This window comes from Atta cephalotes (assembly GCF_000143395.1).
Source record: "Atta cephalotes unplaced genomic scaffold scaffold00041, whole genome shotgun sequence".
Classification (NCBI taxonomy): Eukaryota; Metazoa; Arthropoda; class Insecta; order Hymenoptera; family Formicidae; genus Atta; species Atta cephalotes.
Window position 1 is genome coordinate 1416484 of NW_012130105.1, and position 24868 is coordinate 1441351.

A 24868-nucleotide genomic window follows, 5' to 3' on the forward strand; every position below is an offset into this window, starting at 1 on the left:
GCTCGTATCTAATTGTTGTGTAGCTCGAGTACTCGCTTATCTTGGTGCTGTATTTATCTATACTAATGATGCGTTGCATACTGTATGTACTTAAGTATTGCCGCCGGCTTATCTTGTGCTTTCAAAAATTCGGATCAATGCACCGCCGTGGTAAGTCAATGACTTTGCGAATAAACAAACAAAGCAGACGCATCCGCCTGTGAATAATCGGCTTAAGAATGTTTTCCCTAACAGTATCCTATTTTTTCAATAAGTTGAAAGAGCGTTTTCTCCACGCACGCGTAGTGTTTTATTCAATGACGTATTTTTTTTTTTTTTTAAATTCAATGGAGGAGCAAACTTAATGATAAAATTATTTAATTTATACATTTAATTTGAATTTTTTTTATCGTACATTTCTAATTTGAGATCACTTGATTAAATATCGTGACCTCTTCCTGTCACTGGATTTCCATAAAATCGCGTATGCAGTTCATGTATGCGGTGCACGTGAACGAAACGTTCGCTTACTTTCGCGACCTCATTTCGTAACTCGATCGAACATTTCATCGGGCGGCTCGAAATAAATTTGCTCGTTTTTCCATCATACTAATATAATATATTACATGCGAGATGCTTCCATTGTTTCGAACTCACGATTTACATGAGGAATTTATAAGTAAATTGCGATCTTCTAATTTATTACGTTACACATATGTAGGTATTTCTATCAATCTTTAAAATGTAAAAAGTTAATAATATTTCATTTACATGTAAATATTTTAAAACTAATAATAATATAATATTATATCATTATAACATTATACCATTATAACACCAATGCAATATTATAATTTTGTTATTATTAACTAATGTTAAGAATAATGTTAATAACTAATGTTAATAATAATGTTTTGTCGATTACAAATGAATAAATTCCGAAAATCAATTTAAATACATCAATTGAATGGCGTCATTTTCAACTTTTCAACTTGACTGAGAATTTCACAACGTTATCTTGACAGGCACACGGAAATGACATGCTGCATCAATCTAGTAGGACCATGATAAATAATCTTGAATAAATGATGATAAGTAACGGACGACAAATATTATTATCAGAAAGCGAACCTTCTGAGTACGTATCAACGAAAATCGTTGAAGGTGAAACCTTCGATAGCAAACAAAATCTCATTGCATTCTTTAGTATGAAACTACAATTTCGAAACGATTTGATTTTTATCTGGAAACGCGTTGCGTCTTCTCTGACAAAGGGAACGGAAGTAGAACGAACGATCGGTCACGCAAGACAAACGTCGTGGCAAATGTCCTTGTAATCATTTTGTCCAGTTCTTTTTTATAATTTTATTACATCCTTTTCATCCGTATTGAACTAACAAGTATCTTTTAAGATTATAATGTGAATACATAACAAATAAAAGCACTAAACGATCAAGCTGGATCTTTAGTGCTTAAATAATTCAATGTGAATTTACGTACTTGCATCCAATCCTGCAAACTGCGCGCCAAATTTAATTTTCAGTTTGAAACACAATCCTAACAGAACTAAAGTAGTAACATCATAAATTAAATTCACAAGCAACTTAATAATATTGATGCTCATAGATATCTTAGAAAAATCTTCATAATCTGATCTTAATAAACATCTTCATTAAAACCTATAAATAATTTTATTAGGAAAAACTTCCTCAGCTGATATTTGAACTCGGATCTCTCGTATTTTTTATCTGTAATCCATATTCAACAATATTGGAAATTGATTACGTTTTAAGGCAGCCTTGCTCTCTTTTATTTATCTATGTCGTTTGTATCTGATGTTATTATATATTGACGTCGAGAAAGTTGTCCGATTGTTAATCGTATCTTAGGCCTAAGCGACTTGTCGTGTCTCTCGCGTGCCTTTCGAATGTAGATCTAACGAAAGAGGGTTAAAACGCTCGACCCGGTTCATTCGCAATGGAAACACACCGTTTGTTTCACCTTGAGCCGCGACTATTCCATTTGCGCGGCCCCCTGATCCCATTAACGCAACTATATCCGCGAAGCCCTACAAATATATATAGAACTTCTCTTTTTGATACGTCTCGTGTACTGAGGAAGTGTCTCACAAGTCGCGATACCACGACGATGTGTGAACAGGGTAGTTCAGTCAGAGCGAGAATAGTGTTGTTAGAAGGTGAATACTTATCACAGGATGCGCCATTATGTAAAAAGACCAGGTGAACCAATTTCAAGGATGCACAGTTCAAAGTACTCAGACAGCATCTAAAATTGAGATATAAAACGTCTTAAAGATGTCTTTTACATATCTTTAACATGTTTTTTTTTCCTTTAATATATTTATAAGATGTCTTTTAGGAATTAAGATGTCTTATGTTTCGTTTTTGGACATGTGTGTTGTTTGGATAAGGACGACATCAGAAATTGGTCCCAAATTTTATAAATTAATATAAAACTGTGCTATTAGAAATTTGCCACGGATCAGAAATTTGCTCCAAATTATATTCAGCAGTCATTATGCACAATGTTAATTAATTCCTGGTCTTCTTACATCATGGGCTGTACTTTCGCCAACTTAAGAGTGCATCGTGCAGATCGTGTGCATTAGTCGAGCCGTTATTCTGTCGAGAAGAAAACAATTCACAAAACTTCATTTAATCTTCAGTTATGGATGGCTCACCGAAGAAATATTCACTTACCGTTCTCTTGAGTATTCCAAAGCGTTAAAAAATCTTTCTTTAATTAAAATTTCATAATGTAAGTAGTTGAATTAACATTGCAATTTTGTAATGATGCTAAAAAACCAGGTGAACGATTACTATTCAATTTCAGTCACGCGACTACTTCTATTACAAACGAAAGACGTTAAGCAATAAAGATAGGCTAACTTAACTTTTTTAATAACTGGGAAAATTGAACATTATTTATTCAATTATTTATAATGTAATATTATATATTAATAATCTTAAATCTGTTCGCGTTGCTTGAAATATCCTAAAAATATTTATACTTAAAATAAATATGTTTGAAAAGAGAGAAAGCAAAAATGTTGATTACAAAAAGTGCAAATAGCACAGAACAGATTTCTTATTGATATTAATAATAATGTTTGCAACATAAACAATTTCAACGATTTAAACGTCTATGATATTTCATCGATATAAACGATAATACAATTTTGTTTTTGACTTATCCTCTCGAATTCTTGGAAGAGCGAAATGATTTCTTGTGTGAGGATTAGAAATTTATTAGAACAAAAAAGCGGTGCTCACGATTGTCATGCAAATACGATATACCGCTTGAGTCTCAGGAGAGCGTTATCGAATTTGTATTTTCTTTTTCAGGAAGAAAAATGGCACCGGTTCTGGGCGTACCGCCTCCACCACCACCGGCTCCTCATATGGGACCAGATGGTCTGATTTTGCCGAAGAAACCATATAACCCTTGCCTTATCTCCACTAATCATAAGGACCTTCACAGAGAGTTACTCTTCAACCAAAAAATGTAAGTCGAGTTCCTTCAAAATTTGAAACACGAAATTACTTTGACCCTTCTGTTCTCTCAATTATTCCGAATCGTAAAAAAAAATGCTTTTTAATTAAATGCTTTTAATTAAAATTTTATAACATAACAGACAGATTTAAATCAACATAACGCAATATAATATAGCATCAATATAGTTAAGTTAATATAGTTAAGCTACAATTTTGTAATAAGGTTAGGTTAGGTTGAAAATAGTATTTCTATAAAATTATTATATCTCTTTACAGCATAGAGATAAATTATAATTTCTTCAAGTTCAATAAAAACTTTTTTATTCGATTTAAATAATGACATAAACTAGAATTTGGAAACTTAAATTAGAAACGTTACACCTTACTGTTCCTTTTCTGCTAGAATTACTGACAGAATTAATCGCAAGATATTTCTTAAAATCTTTTTTTTATATAAAATTTTTTATATAAAATTTCTCTTAATAAATTCATTATGTAAAGTTTCTCTGAATATATTTTATTTCATTAATTCTTCGACTGAATTCTTGACGAGAAGTTTTTTATTTAGGCAGACGTTATTTATTTATTCCGTCTGCGGTAAGGTCGAAACGAAAGAGAGAGATCCCCCCTAAAGTAAATACTTTATCGCTTCTCTCGTGCGTTTAAAATTAATTAATGTTATTAATTAATACAAGGAGAGGTGATTAATATTCGCGATGAAAATGGAAAGCCGATTAGCCACGTGTAAAAACTTCCTGATGAAAGCTGGTGCTACTGTAAAACAAATTTATCTTTATTGTGCGTTAATCCGAGCGTGATCGAGTACTAGATCGTGTGAGTTCAAATTTCGCTTGATAAATCATTATTTCTCACGTGATATACTTATTTTCGATCGCGGTCAATCGTGATAGCATCAAATATGTTTCCACATTAAACCCCTGTTTATGTCTAATCAGTACGTGATCGCGCTCATACTCGGCGCACCTGTGATTCTTCACGCTTCGATGGAATTAAGCGGTTCACGCTTACCGACTTTTACCTTGGCACGTAATTCACGCCAATTCGCACGCGTGGTTTCTTCACTTGCGATCGAGATTACAACGTAATCTTACGACGCGTTCTTATCTGTCCTGTAAAATGTATATATCTTTATTACTATGCACGCGCAAAATCTTATTTTATTTATTTAAGAATCATGTATTTTATTTATTTACGAATTTCTTTCAAAATTTTATTTCGTATATTCGATTTTATTTTTGATATTTGCATTTCTCTAACATACTTCAATTTTTATACTCTAGAGATTATCGCTTATTTCAGCAACGAAAGTCGCTTCTTTTTTTAATCAAAAAGGATTGTCTCAGATTCATTAAATGTACGCTTCTCCTTTTTGTCTGCAGCGGTAAGAACGTCTTGAACCAGAAAAGTGAGCTGCAACGTGCTCTGGAAAAACAGAGAGAAGCTGCGTCGAGGAGGGAAGCTGAGAGGATCCGTGAGGAAAGCTACAAAGACGATCCCAGGACTGCCTTGCAAAGGGCGATCGAGCAGAGAGCAAGACACATTCAACTAACGGTAATCCGAGATAGGGCGCAATTAGCTATTCTTCTAATCTTTTACTTTGTGAAATTATTATATCGACATATTATATTTTTAGATTTCGAATCCTGACATCTAAATCTTTACATTTCCAAATCCTCAAAAGAAATTATTCAGTTTTTACGCTTATATTCTTCATTTTACTGGAATCCTTCACTTCTAATCCTTCACTTCTAGAATCCTTAAAAATCTTTTAATAGATTTTAATATTATAATAAATTACTACCTAAGCTTTAAGTCTTAAGTTATAAGGAATTGACCATATAGTCGACTATTTTTTTTATATTCGACTGTGATTAGTTTTCTAACAGCCTAAAATTTAAAGTTTAGGTAACAGCTTATAATTCTAATCTTCAAGGATTATTAATCTTTTGAAACCTTAGTTCCTCTCTAGAATCCTCAAATTCTAAATCCTAAATCTTTAAAGATTATCGATCATTTGACATCTTATGAAATTCGATCGAAATAATAGAAGATGCATAAATACAAATAATTCCAATTCAAATATACAACTTATGATCAAGTTAAATGATCTGTTAGTCTTTATATTGATTTCTTTATTAAATAATTTTTTTATAGCAGGAGCAATCGCGAATGACGATGGAGCCGCCGAGCAACCTTCTGATAACGGCGAGAGCGAAACTGAGGCCGCGCACCGAGTCCCAGTGAAGTTGGCGAAAATCGAAGATCGCGCAAATGTCGCGCCTGGGTGAAGAGGACGATCCGCTTAAAGAGAGCGGCTCGAAATTTCATCCTTAAGCGCCTTATCGATTGCAATCAGTGTACATACGCATAACCCGATAAGATTTCCTTAACACAAGGATTATTAACGGCGTCATTTGGCGCGTCGGAAGACGCGTGTAACAGGCGTTAGATCTTAATATTAGGTGTTAAGATAACACGATGGAACATAACGAGCGCGCATTTGATTGCTATCACGAGCAGAATCGCTCGGGATCTATTTCGAGGAACATTTCGTGGATGTTTAATGCGCCACATCGCCGCGCCAATCTGTCGTAAAATCATTCCCAAACAACACAAAGAACCAAAATGACATCGTGTCTCGAAAATTAAAGACTATCTTTATGACGCATCAGTTTAGACGCCGTAAATTATAGTGTCGTGTGCGTATTGCCCCAGATCAAGCAGCACACAAGTTCTCAAATAAAACGCATATCGGGTATCTCAATGTACAATACAATCAACAACCAACTACGTGTCTTCGTTTAATAGTAGATCAGTCGAGCTTAGTACGCGTTTGACGACCAATTAGTATGTCAACACGATAACGTTATTATATGCGGTAATCGCGGTAATCCAATTATATTGTACGTGCTAACGTTGACTCGGATATAATAATCGACGTATTTTTTCTTACAAGAACGAAGATTTCATTGTGAAGGCATCAGCGACGAGATAGCACAGTAGGACAGATCGATAATAGATAGTAGTTGTAGATTAACGGCGAGATAACGCGAAAGAATTTAATTGTGGATGGTGTTTGCCGATTATTGAAATGGAAAATTGTCTCTGCTCTGAGCCTTTGATCTTAAACGATATTAAATTTTTTTTTATTTGAGAATATTCAAATTGTCATAAAAATCGCCAATGGCGGATATTTGCAAGGATCGTTCTTGAAACATTTGTCTACACACTGTAATAAATAATAAAATCTATCATTTTACAGACAAAATGATATTCGTTTTCGTCGCGTTTAGGATTAATCGTTCGAGCACGTCATGAACCGTGAATACCTGGATATCCGCGATACGTATCCACGTTTGTGTAAGAGTTCTCTTCGTGTCGAAGGCAAGTACCCCTTTCCTTTTCTCCAGAAAATCACGACGATGTTTTCCATGATCTTTGACGCGATTTCGGGCACATAGATAGAATGTATTTTGTATGAAGCTTAGATGGTGGCATTACTTCGTTTTTTTCATTTTCTTACATCATGAAATAAATAAACTCATTCATGATAAATATAGGAACGATTGAAGCTAACGTGAAGCTAACGTGCAACTATTCACATGATTCATTGTTAAAATTATTGATTTATCGTGATGACTTCTGGACACAGTGAGCAGCTATGAACAGATCAACTGGAGTTTAACATTATTTTCAGGTAATCTCTGAGAATTGAACAAAATTATATCGTTACGATTACGTGAAAGTGATGCCACCTAAACGTAAAAGTAGTTTCCGCTAGGAGACAAGAGACAAATAAAGTCAGGACTCCGCGGGACCATGTGTTCTTGTACTTCGTTACACGGCAGTAAGACAAATCTGCCTTGCATAGTAGCAATTATTATTAAACGTATTTAAATATCGACATTAAATTTAACTATATTTTGTGGCTCATTATTGACGAATCTTACAAAGGTACGCAGCATCATTAGATCGAAAATAATATAAACCGTTAAGTTTGTTACAACTTTAATTTATCAAGTGATCCACACAAAGCTCTTATAATATATAACTCGCATTTAAGAAAATATACCCGTATATCCAACCAATAGAGGAGCCACGAACGGAAGATACTTTCATTTTCTTTTTGTACAGTTGTATGTACACGTTTATGTATATGCTAATTTACGTTTGTCATATTTAGTTTAACATAAATTTAATCAAGATATTCAGGATCTTGAGAGAGATCATCACAATGATAAAATCTCGGATTCCAAATATATTTTATTCAACACTAAACATCAACCCCGTCATTTCTATTCCAACGTGTAAGAAATCAGTAATAAAGTGAATAAAAAAAACGTTGCGAGAAATATAACAGCGAAGACCCTTTTCTCGAAGTATATATATTAGAAATAAAAAAAAATTAAAAACACGAAGAAGACACATTTAAACGACACGCATGGAAACACCTGGTGTTTTTTTTTGTTGGTATATATGCTTTTATCGTCGAATTTTGCTACTTGGTACCTTTTTGCGATTAAGAAAAAACCGAAGTTACGGATAGTACACTCAGAAATGTCATTACTAACGTATTACAATAATTATTTTTCGCATCAAATATTGCAGAGTGTTCGATGCTTCGACAATGATGTTACATCGAGATTAAAATACATCTTGACATCCGATAATAATTCATGTAAAACAACGGCTGCGCTTTAATAATCGTCACCGCGAGAAATGACTTCTTTACATGTGGGACGCAGAACGAGTGTATGCTCAAACTGAGCAGTATAACAGCCTTTGACGTCGACCAACGGCGGATACGCTTCTACAGCGCCTTTTTCGCAAAGATCCTTCAGCGCCATTTGATATTTGGTACAACCGACGCGGTCCAACCAACGTTTACAAAAAGCCAAAGTACCTAAAACACGAATAAAATGGAGAGTATTCGAATTCTCAGATCTGTTATTAAATAAAGCTTTTTTAACTAATCAAGCATATTTAGGTTTCTCACCGAAATGCTTATTGATAGTGTTGAGAAGAGACTTGCTGCTCTGCAATCTCAATGGCACGAAACCAGCATCAAAACTCTTCATGTAATGCGAACATTCCATATCATCGTGAACCACGCCTCTACCAGTAGATCCGAAAGTTTCGATCGCATAGAACTCGTTCTCTTCCATTCTGATTGCTTCGCCACCTCTAACTATTGGTACCGTTTTTCCGGCATGTATGCGGTAAGGTGAAATCGAATGGCCATTCAGATTTCTAATTGATTTCACCTACAAAAGATTCAATTAAATAATTATTGAATGATTATTTAATGATTAAATTCTTATCACTCTTTAACTATTAATTTTTTTTCATATATTTTCATATATTTTCGATTAAATATTGAATTAAAATGTAAGCACTTGTGAATTAGAAATATCATATATTTCTAAAGCTCAGTTAGTTGACATCAACTGATATTTGCTATTAAAGATAGTCACATTATATTCTTATAAAATATTTTGTGTTGTTCAAAGATAATTAGATAATCATAAATCAAGAAAAAAATATTAATTAAATCAAATAAAATTACACTTTGCATATAACATTCTTTCATACCTGATACGTTTTGCCATCCAATTCCACCTCGTACGATTCCATAACTTCTTGAATAGCAGCACCAACATCGCATAATTGTACATCAATACCAGCAGCCTTGATACCGGTATTGGTGGCGTCGCGAACAGCTTCAATCAGCGGGTCGTACTTGGAATTGAAAATCAAAGTGAACGCACAATCAATGATTCGCCCATTAATGTGAGTTCCAAAATCGATTTTGGTGACGTCGTCGAATTCGAGAACGGTTGGATCACCGGCATTCGGAGTATAGTGAGCCGCGCAATGATTGCGGGAACAACCAGTCGGGAATGCCAATCCAGCCAGGAGACCATCCTCTCCTATTAATTTTCGAGCGGTTTCCTCCAGCTCATTACAAATTTCTATCATAGTCATTCCCGGTTTGATCTGCGAAATTCATTAAAGAAGTACATTTGCAAAACTGCGATTTCAAATGTTTTCTAAGTACGCAAATGATACAGTAGGTCTATTATTTGTGGCTGACTTATTATTCTAAATTCTTTGGAGTGAGATCTCACTTTGAAGAGTTGAAAATTGAGTTAATCTTGAAAAAGAATGACTCAATTTTGTATCTTTAAGAGTGAGATTTCATTCTTCAGGGGATATTTACTTTAAAAATTTTAGAATACATTTTATATGAAATAGATATTTGAAGTTTAGTAAAAGTGAGGTAAAAAATTTTAGAGCAATCCAGTGAATTATATACTGGAGCGCGCCTTCTCCATACTAAACTATAGAAAACTTTGTCTGACAGAGAAACGGAAGGCAAACAACATATTTGTTTTTCTGATTTTTCCGTAAAAACAGCATTTGTGAATCAGCGAGTCTACATTACACTGTTTAAGTTTTTTTTGCTGTATAAACGTCTTTATATTGTTTACGCAACAAATACAATTCAATGTTTATTCTAAAAATTTGAAAATTAAACATGTTTTCTCGCAATAATATAGACTTACATACCCATTCCATGATATGCCTCCTGGTTTGTCGATGCGCCTCGGCTGCCTGTCTGGCTTCATTATAAATATCATTATGCATTCTGTCGAGGGCACGCGCCTCCTCGCTCGTGAAGCGCAATTTGGCCATCCTGTCGTCTACCCCGGCGGGTCCGTGAACCATTATTTGTCCCACAGGAAAATTACCATCCGGGAACAATTCCGACACAGGAATACTCGGTGGATCCGTCTGCTGCTTAACGCCGCCCTTATCTTTGGGTTTACGCTTTTTCTTTTTCTTCTTTTTGACCTCTTCGGTTTCGCCGTTGTTCACCTCTGTGGTACCTAAAAATTTCAATCGAATAATTTGTCATCATTGTAACATGAATATTTATCAAGAGTCATTTAATGTTAAATTTCAGTTTATTATCATTATAAAAATATAGAAAAATTAGAAGTTACTGACAATACCTTCGGCCACTGCATCATCATCCTTAGCTTTATCTTCTTCCCCTTCTGGCACATCTGCACTGGCTTCTCCAGCACCTGTACAAACATTTCCATTATCAATATTTCATAGAGAATCAATAACACATTTTCACTTTTATGTTTATACACACATGCACGCACGCACGCACGCACGCACGCACGCACACACACACACACACACACACACGAGTCGTTTGAAAAGTTATAAGCCTCAATATAGCATTACTCGTCAAAACCATTTTGGTATTATAATACAATCATACATGCTTTAAAAGATACTTGTGAAAATTATGGACGCTCAGTTTGTTTTTTGACAGTCATTTGTATCAATCGATGTCAGTGTTTTTGTAAAAATGAAAAAAATCGAATATCGTGCTTGCGCGTATTGTCTTTCAAATGCAAGAACTTAATCATTGCCAGTTTGACTCGGAGGACAGAGATTTTCATCAAACGAGAAGGTCATCACATCCGAAGCTATTTTGCAGAGCAAGACGCTAACTATTATTTGAATGGGTTAAAGGGATGGGAACATCACTCGGAAAAATATATCAACTTAAAAGGAGATTATGTTGAAAAATAAAACTGAATTTAATCGAAAAAATATTTTCTTGTTTTTATGTTAGGATCAAAACGATCCTCATATGCATATTGGCTTTGGATACATATAACTTATACATGAATTTTTGGAATTTAAAATTTATAATTAGTGTTCTTTCTGTAAGTTGCAATGTTCCAATATCATACAATTGTCAATCAAAGTCACAGTGTTTAAGCTTAGGATTGTTCTTTGTAGTTGAATATGTAATTTTCGTACTTAAGATGAAATATATATTTATTGAAGTTTAACAAAAAAGAATATAATCTAAAAGAATGTAAAGAGAAAGTTATAGGCAGCCACAAAGAACAAAGATTTGTTTTTTATTTCCGCACTGAACTGCACTAGAACTCTCCTTCTTGCTTTTGCCAAATATGCCAAATATATATTCATTTTACTTTAAATACAAAAATATTAGGTGTGATAAAAAGAAATCCATTATTTTTTCCATTCAATTTCATGCAAAAATAATGGATTTCTTTTTACTACACCTAATATACATTAGTTCAATTATTAAAAAAGATCTTAAATCTTTCATAATTGGATATAAAATTCGATAACAACATAGGATCGAATTTTCATCATTTATTACGATTAATTACCAATACATATAAACACAAAATGTTTCCACATTACTTTACATTCGAAGAAGCGATTCTCATTTGAAACTTCTCAAGAGAAGAGTTTACATTACTCCATTTTAAATACAAATACCTTAATGATCAACAACGTACTCGCGCCATTTGCAGATTTAAACAAAATCTCATGAATAGTTTACATTTAGAAGAATAATTGAGTAAATTGTCCCGACAACTTTGTGATCGGTTCTATAACGATGTGGATAGGAAATTCATTAAATCATCAATTAGGGACCGCGTGCCACAAAAAATCGAGGTGAGACACTTGACACGTTGTCATTTAAGGACAATACTCGAACAAAACTTACCGGCCTTCTTCTTCTTTTTTTTCTTCTTCTTCTTCTTCGACGCCTCTGCCGCTCCGGTTTTGTCTTCCTCGTCGACGATTTCGTTCTTCTCCTCGTCCACGAGTTTCTCAGCAGATTTGCCGACCTCGTCCAGCACGGCCGCCATTTTTGCGAATAACCACGAATAACGGCAAACCACAGAGTACAGAGGTCACAGAAAAATCTAAAACTGTTATACCATGGACATATGAATATCTGGACGCGGAGCATAAAGCCAGCTTATTGGGAGGGTCAGCCATCTTGTCTGGCATCATTTGAGCGCTCTATTTGAAAATCGATATATGTATTATGATATTATTTGTATTTCCAGTGCATATAAAAATAGGATTTTGTGTGAGCCAAAATGAATTCAACAGTTGCAATTAAAAATAATTTTCTGTTTATATTAAAAGAAGTAATAAATATATATACGCATTACTTCTTTTAATAAAAATCGAAAATTATTTTACTAAATTAAATAAAACTAAATTTCATAATTGAACAAACATTTCGACATATATACAAGGTTATAATTAACGTTACAAAGAACCGGTAATTGTAAGTAGTAACAGTTAAGGTTACATAAAAATCCTAATAAAATCCAAAATCATGGCAAACATTATTAATATAAAATATATAATACTGCAACGAATTTTATATTAATAATATTTTAACATGACTTTAGATATTATTAAAATTTTAATTTTTATACGACTTTAAATGTATTCGTAATTATCGGTACGTTGTGACATTGATAACCTTGTGTAGGTCGAAATGTTTATTCAATTATATGAAATTTAATTTCACATTATTTTTGGATTAGCATTAAAGTGACTTATTGGCTCGTAGCCTCTTTTTTATTATTTATTTTATATTGAATCTTTATTTTTATTGTATAGGTTATAAATATAATATGTACCGATAAAAACTTATTTCGACATTTTGCTCTTGATTAATTTGTTTCTTAGTTTTTCTGTAGCTTTTATTGTTACAGTCGACTGCAACATAATGTGATATTATTGATGTTTTATTTTAGAAAAATATTTATTTTAAAAAAATATAAAATTTCGTATGCGCAATATTTGCACACAAGTGAAACTGAGTCTGAAATGAACTGAGTATTTCATACTCAGATTAATGACATCATTATTTGTTTAGTTTGACAAAAAGTTATCACATGTTAACACAGTAATCACATGTCAACAAAAGTTATCACGCTTTAAGCGAGGAGCATAGAATCTTGCATAGCATATAAAGCATAAGAAATTCAACCAATCAAAATTCTTTATTTCATGGAAAGAAAAGAAACGGAGGACTTTAATTGATTTATTTTCTTATGCATTGCTGCCCTCTTTATATTCGCGATTTATGTGTTATCATAATGGAAGTATAAAAGGTATACTCTTGCACATTTTTAACATAAGAAGAGCAATATCCAGAAGCCGCCATGTTGCTGTAATTATTTGAAGTTGGCGCTGTCATTATGTCATTATGACATTATGTTGAGTTCTTTTCTTTGGAAATCGAAAAAAATGTAAATTTCTGTAAAAATCCTTTTTTTTCGGAACCTATTTGTACACGTTTTTACTTGACACGTACTCATATTCGCAATACGTCACTTTAAAATTACTGCGATGTAAATGTAAATAATTTTTATTTTAAAAAATTAAATAAAAAAAGTTAAAAAATTAAAAGTTAAAAGTTAAATATATGTGTATATCTTATTTCATTACACTGAGAAAAAAAAATATTTTTCCATACAGCACGGAATTTGCAGCAATATCGCTGCAAAATCTCTACAAATTGCTACAACACACAATGTATGCTGCAATGTTGCAGTAGTGTTGTTACAATTTTTGTGAAATATTGTGTTGTAGAGATTAATAAATATTTATTAAACAATATTAACTTATCGTTTCTTATGATAAAAAAATATTAAAACAAATAAATTAAATACAAAATAAATAATACAAATAAATTGAATAAAAATAAATATATTATTACAAAAAATTAAAGAAGTAAATACTTGGCGCTGCTAGATCACATACTAAAAACATAATATAATGTTTAGAAGAAAAATAAGAAACATCCGCATGAGTATCCAGCGTGTGTACATGCAACTGAATTATACAATCATATATAAGTTACATATATATAAAAAGCTGTGCAAACTATTGGCTTTAAGTTTATAATATAGTAAATGAATTTGGATTTGTAAGACAGGTAAGTAGGTGTTGTAAAAAAAAAATAAACTGTAAACATTACTTTTATTCGACAATATTCAGATTAAATTCATTATAATAACGATGTAAACGATACTATTTCTCGCGACGCTTGGAATGGAAAAAAACAGCATCAAGATCCGAATTCTGGTTATTATGAGTAATTAAAATATCTGAAAGTGTGTTGTAGTTAGATATCGTTTATTGCATTATTTATTTATTTTACATTGAGTATTATCACTTGCTTCTTAATGATCGAGAATAATGTATGAATTTGAGAAGTTGACAATTACAGCGCAAATACTAATTGTACATACAATATAAGTATAATCATAATTACTAGGAAATATGCAAGCGTTGAATAAAATTCAATTTCTAAAATAAAATTTACTTTACGTATTAGGTATGGAAAAAAGTTCATGGCGTTCTTCCCGTTAGATGTAACGGGAAAAACGTCACGAACTTTTTCCCACATCTAATATTTATTATTCTTTTTATTATTCTAACCCAATAATAATAGTTTTAACTTTTCTTCAGAGATATTCTTATTGAAGGTCTTCTTATTCCAAACCAAGTAATGGCAGCTTTAATATTCTCTGTTAAAAATTATTACTCCTAGAAAAAAACTATTATTAAACTAAATTAAAAATTAAAATCTAAATGTGATAGTCTTAACTAACCAAGTTAAATTATATCAAATTAAAAAGTAAAATCCAAGTGGTACGTATCTTTTATTGTTATTTAATTCTAATGATATGCATTCGTGTATAAAAGATTTGATATCATCAACTGGCTCTAAATTAAATTCCACAAAATTTTATATACCATTCATATAAAAGATTTGATATCAACAAGTTCCAAGTTAAATCCCATACCAAACTAAATACAGAACATAAACCAAGTGGTACTATTTTTAATTTTCATATAATGAAACCTAATAAGTATGTATATATATTTTTCTATTGAAATATTTTCCTATTCTTATCCAAATGGCTTTAATTCTTTTTATATGAAATATTTATAATTCATTCAAAAATTTTTTTCTTTCAACCAAAGTAGTAGTTATTTAATTCTCCTTCAAAATATTATTCAAAACATTACAGAATTACATTTACTTTGTCCAGTCAAATGTTATCACAAAAAATTAAAAAAGTAAATTAAAAAAGTAAACATTTAGCGCTGCTAGATCAAATAAGAAAAACAATTCAAAAATTGTAATGAGTTAAAAAAAATAAAAAAAGTAAATAATAAACGATAATTTTAATTTTAATGTAATATATAAGCTACTTTCTATGTACATGTTATAGCGCGCGTGCATTAATTTGAAATATTTGAAATTAAATATTTAAAATTATTTTATGACTTAACTTAATCTTTTTATAATTTAAATAAGTTAACTTAACAAACTTATTATATAACGTATCAAAATTCGATTAAAATTAGCCGATTAACAATTTAATGCGTAGCGGAGTAAACGTTATTGTTGCTTACGATGGGACTTGGAATGAGAGAAAACGTCATTGAGAATATAATAATAACGCACGAATACTGGATAAAAAAAAAGATAATTAACCGAAATACGCATTTTATTATAGAAAAAACTAGTAAAATAGCAATACGCAATACGTATAATCATCTAAAGTAAATTTAATTTTTGTGGAATGATGTGTGTGATCTCTATTGAATAATATATTTATCTGATACAACTACTCTCACTTTTTGCCAAATTCTGTGAATATTTTGATGAGGAAGGAAGTTCTTGTTTGCCTTATTGTAAAGAACTTAATCCTTGTATCTGGCTGCAGGAATCTACAGCCTGAACGCAATCAAATAACTGTCAAATTAAGAAGTTCCGTCCGTACCGTTAAACTCTCATGTAATTAATTATAATTTGTCATTATTATACTTATAAAATTTCTTGCAATATACAGGACGTTCCAAATTTATTGAAATATCATTTGTGAGCTGCATATATATATATAGAGGATTAAAAGTTGAAAAATCATCTACCATTTTGCAAATTTTGCAATTTTTTCAATTATATCCAATAAGCAGAATAAATCAATGAATAAAATTGATGAATAGAAGACAACTTCAAAACATCTTTTCTTCAAAAATTCTCTAAAAAAAATTTTTAATATATTTTATTTAAAAAAAACTCTGAAAGAGATTTAAGTTGATCTAAATGTAAGTTGATCTAAATGTAAGTTTTATCTACTTATTTGACAAGCTTTAGAAATAAATATCTTATTAAATATTGCGAAAATTTCAAAATAACAGAGGACTTTTAAATTAGTTTAATCCGCTCTATGTGTCTACATGCAAAGTATAAAAAGGTTTGGGACACCCCATATATGTAATAAATGCATAATCTCTTTAAATTATACATTTCGCGCATTCCCATGCACTGTTTAGAATAAAACATTCCAAGAAATATATTTTGCTGCATATATTTTACACATAGCCATATATACTTATATGTATACATATATTACCATTTTTAACAATTTATATCATTATAATCAATTTTTATGTTTATACTTAAAACAAATATAAGTGTATAATAAGAAATATATTCATTCGTCGACGAAGGAATTTTATTGTTATTAGCTTATGATGTATGTATTTCAAGCCATTGTATTCTTGTCGTTATATAATTTGCCTAATTTAAATAATTTTAGAATATAATTTAGTACACAATACGGCTTTTATTTAGTAGAGGTCTTGTCATCATCATTTCCACCTTTGCCACCAGAAACCTGTGTTAAATTGTGCTGTTATATCCTCCCTCAATGTCCGCCTCTAAGTTTGAATCCAAATCTACAACAACACATAATCTTTGAGAATTTTTCTAATGCACCTTTCACAACATAGTGGGTATAACTGAAGTTTATAAATTATTTTATATTTTTACAATTTTAAATATACTAATTAATAATTTAATAATTTTAAATAACTAATTAAATGACAAATTGCGCCATTTCAAATCTTGATTCACTTTTAACACATTCTTTACTTTAGCCATTTGGAAAGTAGAAAATTATTTTCATGATTTTTAACAATAATTTGACGTCACATGCTACCAATTGAATTAGTTGCTGTATTATATAGTTTAAAAGTTTAATTTGCTAAGTCCGTTAATTTGTTAAATTGTTAGGAAAAAATACTCATGTAATACCAAATACAGTGTCAAAATATTTCCAAACCAGCAAATTTAATTGTCACAATTCGAAAATTCGTCCGCGAGCGCTTTTTGTTTTCTGAATCTTTTTCTATATTTCTTATAGATTCATTCGATGTATGGATACATTAATGAGTTTATAGTTTCATTTGATATATGTATATTTTACATGTTTATATCATATATACTTAAAAGCCTTAAACGGTCTAGCTGGATCTTGCATGAAATGCTTGCATGATTCTGTGTGAATTTATATACAATGTATATATAGTCCTTTGAAATATGCCAAAATAATTTTTTGGTTTTGAATGCTAACTACCGCAGTAATATCACAAGTTAAATTAATTGTCAATTTAACAAATTTTTAATGCTTTTTCGCTTCTTCGAAACGATCTTAATTCTCAGTACTCACAAAGGGTAATTCCAACGATTTTCATAATTCAGAATTTTTTTCCGATCTCTTTTTATTCATTATAAAATATTATTATATCTTTTGTGCTATGAAATTTTAAACTTTCTAATTCAAAAATTCTTTTTTTTCAAACGATAGATTAAAAAAAAATTAATTAAAAATCGATGCACTACAATTTGACATACAAGCAAAAGAAAATGCTGGGTTACAAATACCCAGATTTGAGTAGAGGGTTGATAATATTAAATGACATATGAAAATCTGTAAATAATTAATTTTTATTGCGAAAAATATTACTTCGGCCGGGATTCGAACTTGGACTCTTGCATATTCCGTTGCTTAGGAATCTCGCACGGAATGTAAAAGATCCGAGTTCGAAATAATATTTTTCGCAATAACAATTAATTATTTACAGATTTTAATATATCATTCAACATTAAGATCATTTCGAAGATGCGAAAAAACATCAAAAATTTATTAAATTGCTAGTCACTTTAATTCGTGATATTAATTTGTGGTAGTTCAATAAAGTTAGCATTTCAAGATCAAAAAATCATTTTGGCGCACGTTTAAAAGGATTACATACATAGTATACAAATTTACACAGAATCATATAAGCATTTAAGATCCAGACCGTTTAAGGCTTTGATTTCTATAATTTGTGTTATCAACACAATATACGATCCTATAATATATTATATTACTTAAATGTATGAATATATATTACATATTTATAATATATTACATATTTTTGATACCATTTTTAACAATTTATATCATTATAAACAATTTTTGTGTTAATACTTAAAACAAATATAAATGCATAATAGAAAATATTTTCATATATTGACAAAAGGAATTGTTATGTTACAAAGTTTAAATAATATTAGGATGTAATCTACAATTCAATATGATCCTTATTTACTCCAATTTTTACCTAATTCACTTGAACTTCCATACGTATCGTTAACGTTTAGATTGCCTCCACCTGCAACAGCACCACACATAATTATTGAAAATATTTTTCTTAATATACCTTTCATAACATCGCATAATAGGTCTAAACTGAAATTTATAAGTTTTATGAAGTCTATCCTTAGAATTTTAACAAATATTTACTAAATAATTCATTAAATGACAAATTATGTTATGTTTCATTTTTATCACATTCTTTACTCCGGGCTATTCGGAAAGTAGGTAGAAAATCATTTTCGTGATTTTTTACAACAATTCGACGATACATAATACCAGTTGAATTAGTTGCTGTCTTATGCAGTTCATAGATTTGCTAAGTCCGTTAATTCATTAAATCGTTAGGAAAAAATACGCATATGATTCCAAATACAGTGTCAAAAAATTTCCAAATCAACGAATTTATATGTCACAATTCGAGAATTCGCCCGCGAGCGCTAACATTTTTGTCTTCTGAATCTTCTTCTACATTCCCTATAAATTCATTCGATGACAGTGTGAAAACAATGAGTCTGTGAATTCATTTAATGATCATAAAAAAATGTCAAATACGCCTCCATTGCACATAATTATTAATAATTTAAAATATAACTAATAATAATCTTGTATATGAAATATATATGGATTTCCTGATCAAAACAAATCTGTAAAGTTTTATATGTACTGAAATTTATTTTATTCAAATACCCTTTCACAAAATATTCTTTTTTATTAAAATGAACAGGAATAATAAAGATTATTAAGTGAGTTAAGCAAGTAAGATTAAGCAAGTGAGAATAAAGCGTTATAGGTAGAGTGCATTCAATATAATATATTATTCATCAACTAATACATTACATTTAATTAGACATAATTTTGACACAAGTTATATCATAATACTTGACGAGAACATAAGTTTATAATTTTTTAATTTTATACGTATTTCCATACAACATTAAACTGAACGAGACATGGAACAAAATAGTTCATGTTACAATATTTATTCGCAATTAAACACACAATAAAATCAGGATTTATAAAACAATGTGAAAAGGTTTCTAAATGTTCTGCAAAAATGTTAAAAAAAGTACAAAGAAATAAAAAATAGTAAATATAAGTAAAAATCTATGAGTGAAATGCTAAGTAAAAAATGTTTTATAAAATTATAAAGATTATCGAAGTTATTATGCTTATTCTACTATTATCAAAAGCAATATCATCATTGCGCAATAAAATTATTTTTTAAAATAGTAAAATGAAAAGTAAAAAATAAAAAAACTTTGCAACTTTTCTTTTTATTTCTAAATGTCATGTTAGCGAGATCTGATAAAACATTGAAGCATGTTGCTCTTGATATATCTTGAGAAATTTGACTCGTTATTTAATAAGTTGCTAATTGAAAATGATTGAAAATTTCGTTGGTGCAAGATATACGCCACAATAATGTATCTTATTAGTAACTGTATTATTATTATTATTATTATTATTATTATTATTATTATTATTATTATTATTATTATCATATATTATTATTATTATTTTTATTTTATGTCTAATTTATATGATATATCAAATTGAGAGAAAAATCTGGATGTACACAGAACAATAATTTTTTTTTCTTGAACTTACTATTGAAACCAAAATCTTCAGCCAAGATACAGACTACGGCAAATGCCAAGATCAGCAAATATAAAACCTTATAACTCATGTTTTTATCGAGTGTTATTGATAGTAGAAACTCGAACGGCTACTGTGCTAATGGAATTCATGTTGCTTATTTGGCGTATTTATAAGAAAAAGCGATAATTATAATGTGAAATAATTACTAGCTATGTTATCTATCGCTTGTGTAGATATGTGTGACTCATATTTGTTCTCGCATATTTATTCATTTTACATGAAAAATTATATAAATTATATAAATTATGTTTTTCGAAATACAATTTATAATTTACTTTCTTACAAATAAAATTTCAAATCCAGTAAAGCGATGTCGTGAATACGCGGCAAAAGATTGAATATAAAGTGTTTAAATTATGATGTATTGTAGACTAAAAGAAGTTCAAAATTCTTAATCATTAGATCTAGGATACATTTCATGTGGGTAGAAAAATGTGGATTTTATATTGTTCCCTTTTAATAAGAATTTCTAATTCCGCTCAAAGTTTTATGGTTGTGATTGTAACAATAGCTTTTATAATTTTAACGGATTATTTCTGATTATCAATATAAGGATAAAATGTTTCTTTCGCATATTTGCTCCAATGATATTATCACAAAAGTAAGCATTATGAATGCGTAAATGAATTTGGTTGAATTTTTATTGTTATTCTCATTTGAAAATCGAGGAATGTCAAGAATAATTTTTACGTACGCAGCATATATTGATACAATATAATTTTTTTGTCTTTTCTTGATAATAACAAAAATAATGACAGATAAAGAAAATACAAAGGACATGTTGAATAACACGTGGAATATTACACCACTTTATCACTTTTTGATAAAACTTTAAAAATGATCATGAATTTTGTATAAGGAAACTTAGAACAAAATTTTCCATTGTCGTACCAATTCATAATCATTTTTTAAATTTTATTTTCAAAATAAACAAAATCAGAATTGTTAGAATAGTTTTAAATATTTCTTGTTAGAACACTTTTTTAAAACATGATCTGTCAAAATTAATGACAAATTTTGAAGGTTAGAGATAGCTATATTTAACTTTAAAAATTTCTGCGCAATTCACTCACAAAGTTTTACCACACATACATTTCATACATAACATATGCTTCTTGAAAATTTCTCTTCTTCGAAAATTATAAACGACAGAAGTCGCAAATCTATAATTTTTATCAATTTTTCCATATATTCCGTTTTAGACTCATATAGTTTAAAGAAGTAAAAAAAAAATTAGTTTGTAAGTTAATTTGGATAAAGGATATTTATTTTGCATATTGAATGTAGGAAAATGAAAAAATATATTTTTTTATAAACATTATATTTTTGTTTTACAAAATAAAAGAAAATTGAGTTTCAGAAAGTTAAAATAATTTTATGGGTAGTTCACATCCAGTATGTCAACGAAAAGTTAAGTTTAACTAACTTTTTATTTCTTTCTGATTCTAAAAATAAGAAAAAAATAAAGATTAAATTAAATTGAGATATGGTTGGTCTATATTGCTAAAATATGGACATTATGAATATTATTACGTTCTATTTGTCCGATAATCATGCATGGAAACATAAATTTAATTTTTAGATATATCTTTTTATGAAAATGATAAAATAGATATAAGCCTGCAGAAAGAATTATGTTATTTGACACGTATAATTAAGAGTTATGAAACAATTCCGCATCAATGTCCTATTTACGCGTTTATTTATTAATTACATTTTCATGATCTTGTAGCGGAAACTTTGTTGAGCCATCTTTGTTAATTCAGGTTTTGTAAAGAATTATAATCCCCCTCCTCTGGCTCTCTCTCTCTCTCTCTCTCTCTCTCTCACCCTCCCATCTTCTCTTTCACTCAGATATGGAATAATAATCTATAATATTGGCACCTCGCCTCGTCTGGCGCCCCAGAGTTCCATATATGAACTTATTTCTTTAACGTGAAACTGGTTTGTTTTGTTTAACATAATATATTCCCAATAGTTGTGCCTTCGTTAAGTAGTTTGTAGTTTGGTTCTATAAATTAAATAAAAAATAAATCAAAGATTTATTCTTGAAGATCTTTTTCTTTTATTATTAATATTTATATTTCAATAATTGGTGATTTCTCTACGATAATTGTTTTTAAAGAAAAATATTTGTGAAACGGATCTCGTGCATAATTGAAAAAATACTTTTATATAGGTAATATTTATATATATTTGTGTAACAAATAGAAGCAATTTTGATATAAAATTATAAATCATTTGGGCGCCGTGACTAGATCTTATTGGCTCTGATTTCATTTGTTTACGTGCAATAATAATGAGTCGAATTGATAAAAAATCGTCACAAATGCTCTTTTACAAATGTCAAGTCTGCTTTTACAAATGTCAAGTCTGCTGTTGCGATCTGTTACAACAGTCGTATTAATTCATTGTCACTTAACTTTTATCCATTCTAGTCTTGTTATATAATATAATATGAAAGTTTAAAGTTTAAACGCATGCACCATATCGATAGATAGTCTTTGTGAGTGTTACACTGTTATTAAAAAAAAATGCCGTTTATGTTTCTGACGTCATTACATGCAAAACTGTGTGTGTTCGACGACAATAAGCCTCGTGGTAATAATACCTTATGTTAACGTATGATAAGAGACATCATTACGGAATTTACCAAAATTATTGCAATTTGGACTGCACATGTGGAAGCGAGTGGAATTTTTAATATTACTTATATAATACTAGAAAAAGTTGAAATCGCCGAAATCGATCAGAGATATTCTCTTACATCTTTGCAAGTGCTATTTACATACATCAACTAAAAGGAAAGGAAAAATCTGAATTGATGTGCCGTGTAAGAAACGATCTTATTTAAAATTATATTTTATATAATTATATATAATTATAAAAGCAAGTTATATTATCATGTGATATCGTTTAAATAAGTGATATGAATTTGGATGTATTACATCGCTTTGTCTTGCCAATCTCTATTCAAAGTAAAGAAATTAATGAATCGATTTTTTTAAAATAAAAAGCATACATTGAAAATCTTAGGCTGAGTTTCACCTTTCGATAAATTTCAATTTACTCGCTTTCGCTCTCGTTCTCTATTTCGTATTCCACTCTTTCTTTTTTTGTTCGTTAAATAAATTACCACATAATTTATGCGAAGGTGAAACCAATTTTAAATATTTTAGATTCAAATTAAATTGATAAAAATAAAATGATAAAAAAAGCCTATTTTATAAATTTATAAATTTTCGTCTACATTCTTTTACAAATTTAATGTCCCTTGTTGTATCTGACGTTCACATAATTATAAAACTGCATTTTTCTTTATAATTTATTTATCATTTAATATTTTTATCGAAAAAATACATCATATTTCGGTCGTTTTTTGAATAATTCTGTTAAATAATGTCAATAAAACAGAATTTCATTGACGAATCATCAAAAGTATCGGATTAAGTAATTATCGCAAATAATTGATCGCGAATATTATTGATAACAATAATTATTAAAAATCAATATACCGTAAAAACGATGCAATTTCCATTTGTTAAACCGAGGAAACGCAAAAAAAATACTAAATAGGTCGCTCGCATAACTTACAAATTAAATGAAGACAATTAAATGTGCAATTCTATTACGTTTTTTGTCATTCGAAAAAAATATTTTGTTTGCCGAAATTAATAATGCGAGCGGAAAGTTCAGGATCTGATTTATGATCCTGCGGAACGCATTCGATGTAACTTGTTTAAATATCGATGAAGTTGTTTACATTATCGTGTGTACATCTAGATTCCGACCTTTTGCTTTCTTTGGTTCCGATATTTCGATACAGAAACACGAACCGTCTCGTATTGTATCATTTGGAAAAGCCATTAACTAAACGCAAGTAGCGTCCGCTTTCAATCAAAGAAGAATCTAACAAGTGTGAAGAAATATTTGCGGAAAATAAACTGGTATTGCTTCCCTGAAGCAAGAAATTATTTTCCCTATCGTATGAGAGGCTGGATGTTACTCATTCAATGATGATCGGAAATTAATGCTGACGATTCACTAAGTGATTGCGCAGTAAATTCGCGAGATCGTAAAAAGTACAGTTAAATGATGGTGAGCATATTAAAGAATTACACGTAGAAACAAAAAAAGCACCTTTATAATATTAGATGTACAATTTTGCTTCCGCCGTTTTTTTTCCGAAATTCGAGGCTTTATTGTAAAAAACTGGTTATACATTTATGATTCAAAGTATTGTCCATCGCTGGCCACTACTTTCTCCCATCTTTCGGGTAGCGTACGAATCCCGCGTCGAAAAAACTGGTCACC

At 30.1% G+C, this 24868-nt stretch overlaps 2 protein-coding genes and 1 long non-coding RNA gene across 3 annotated transcripts in view; 1 reads left to right on the forward strand and 2 right to left on the reverse strand.

The window, feature by feature from the left end:
* Positions 1–5759, forward strand: part of LOC105622184 — a 53034-nt gene extending 47275 nt beyond the window's left edge. The window contains exons 3-5 of the mRNA XM_012203614.1: positions 3345–3504; positions 4895–5066; positions 5670–5759. Of these exons, the coding sequence (XP_012059004.1) occupies positions 3345–3504; positions 4895–5066; positions 5670–5759 (422 nt within the window). The remainder of the gene's footprint in view (positions 1–3344; positions 3505–4894; positions 5067–5669) is intronic.
* Positions 5760–7970: 2211 nt separating this feature from the next.
* Positions 7971–12239, reverse strand: LOC105622185 (methionine aminopeptidase 2). Its single transcript, XM_012203615.1, has 6 exons — positions 12091–12239; positions 10532–10606; positions 10086–10405; positions 9108–9512; positions 8512–8779; positions 7971–8418 (listed from the first exon to the last, which is right to left on the reverse strand). Exons 1-6 carry the CDS (start codon positions 12233–12235, stop codon positions 8213–8215), a joined length of 1419 nt encoding a protein of 472 aa, XP_012059005.1. The 5' UTR covers positions 12236–12239; the 3' UTR covers positions 7971–8212.
* A 4525-nt stretch (positions 12240–16764) lies between these two features.
* On the reverse strand, positions 16765–18911 carry LOC105622186. The gene is made up of 2 exons (XR_001046507.1): positions 18861–18911; positions 16765–17150 (listed from the first exon to the last, which is right to left on the reverse strand). It is a non-coding gene; the product is annotated as an uncharacterized LOC105622186 (long non-coding RNA).
* Between the last annotated feature and the right edge of the window lie 5957 nt (positions 18912–24868).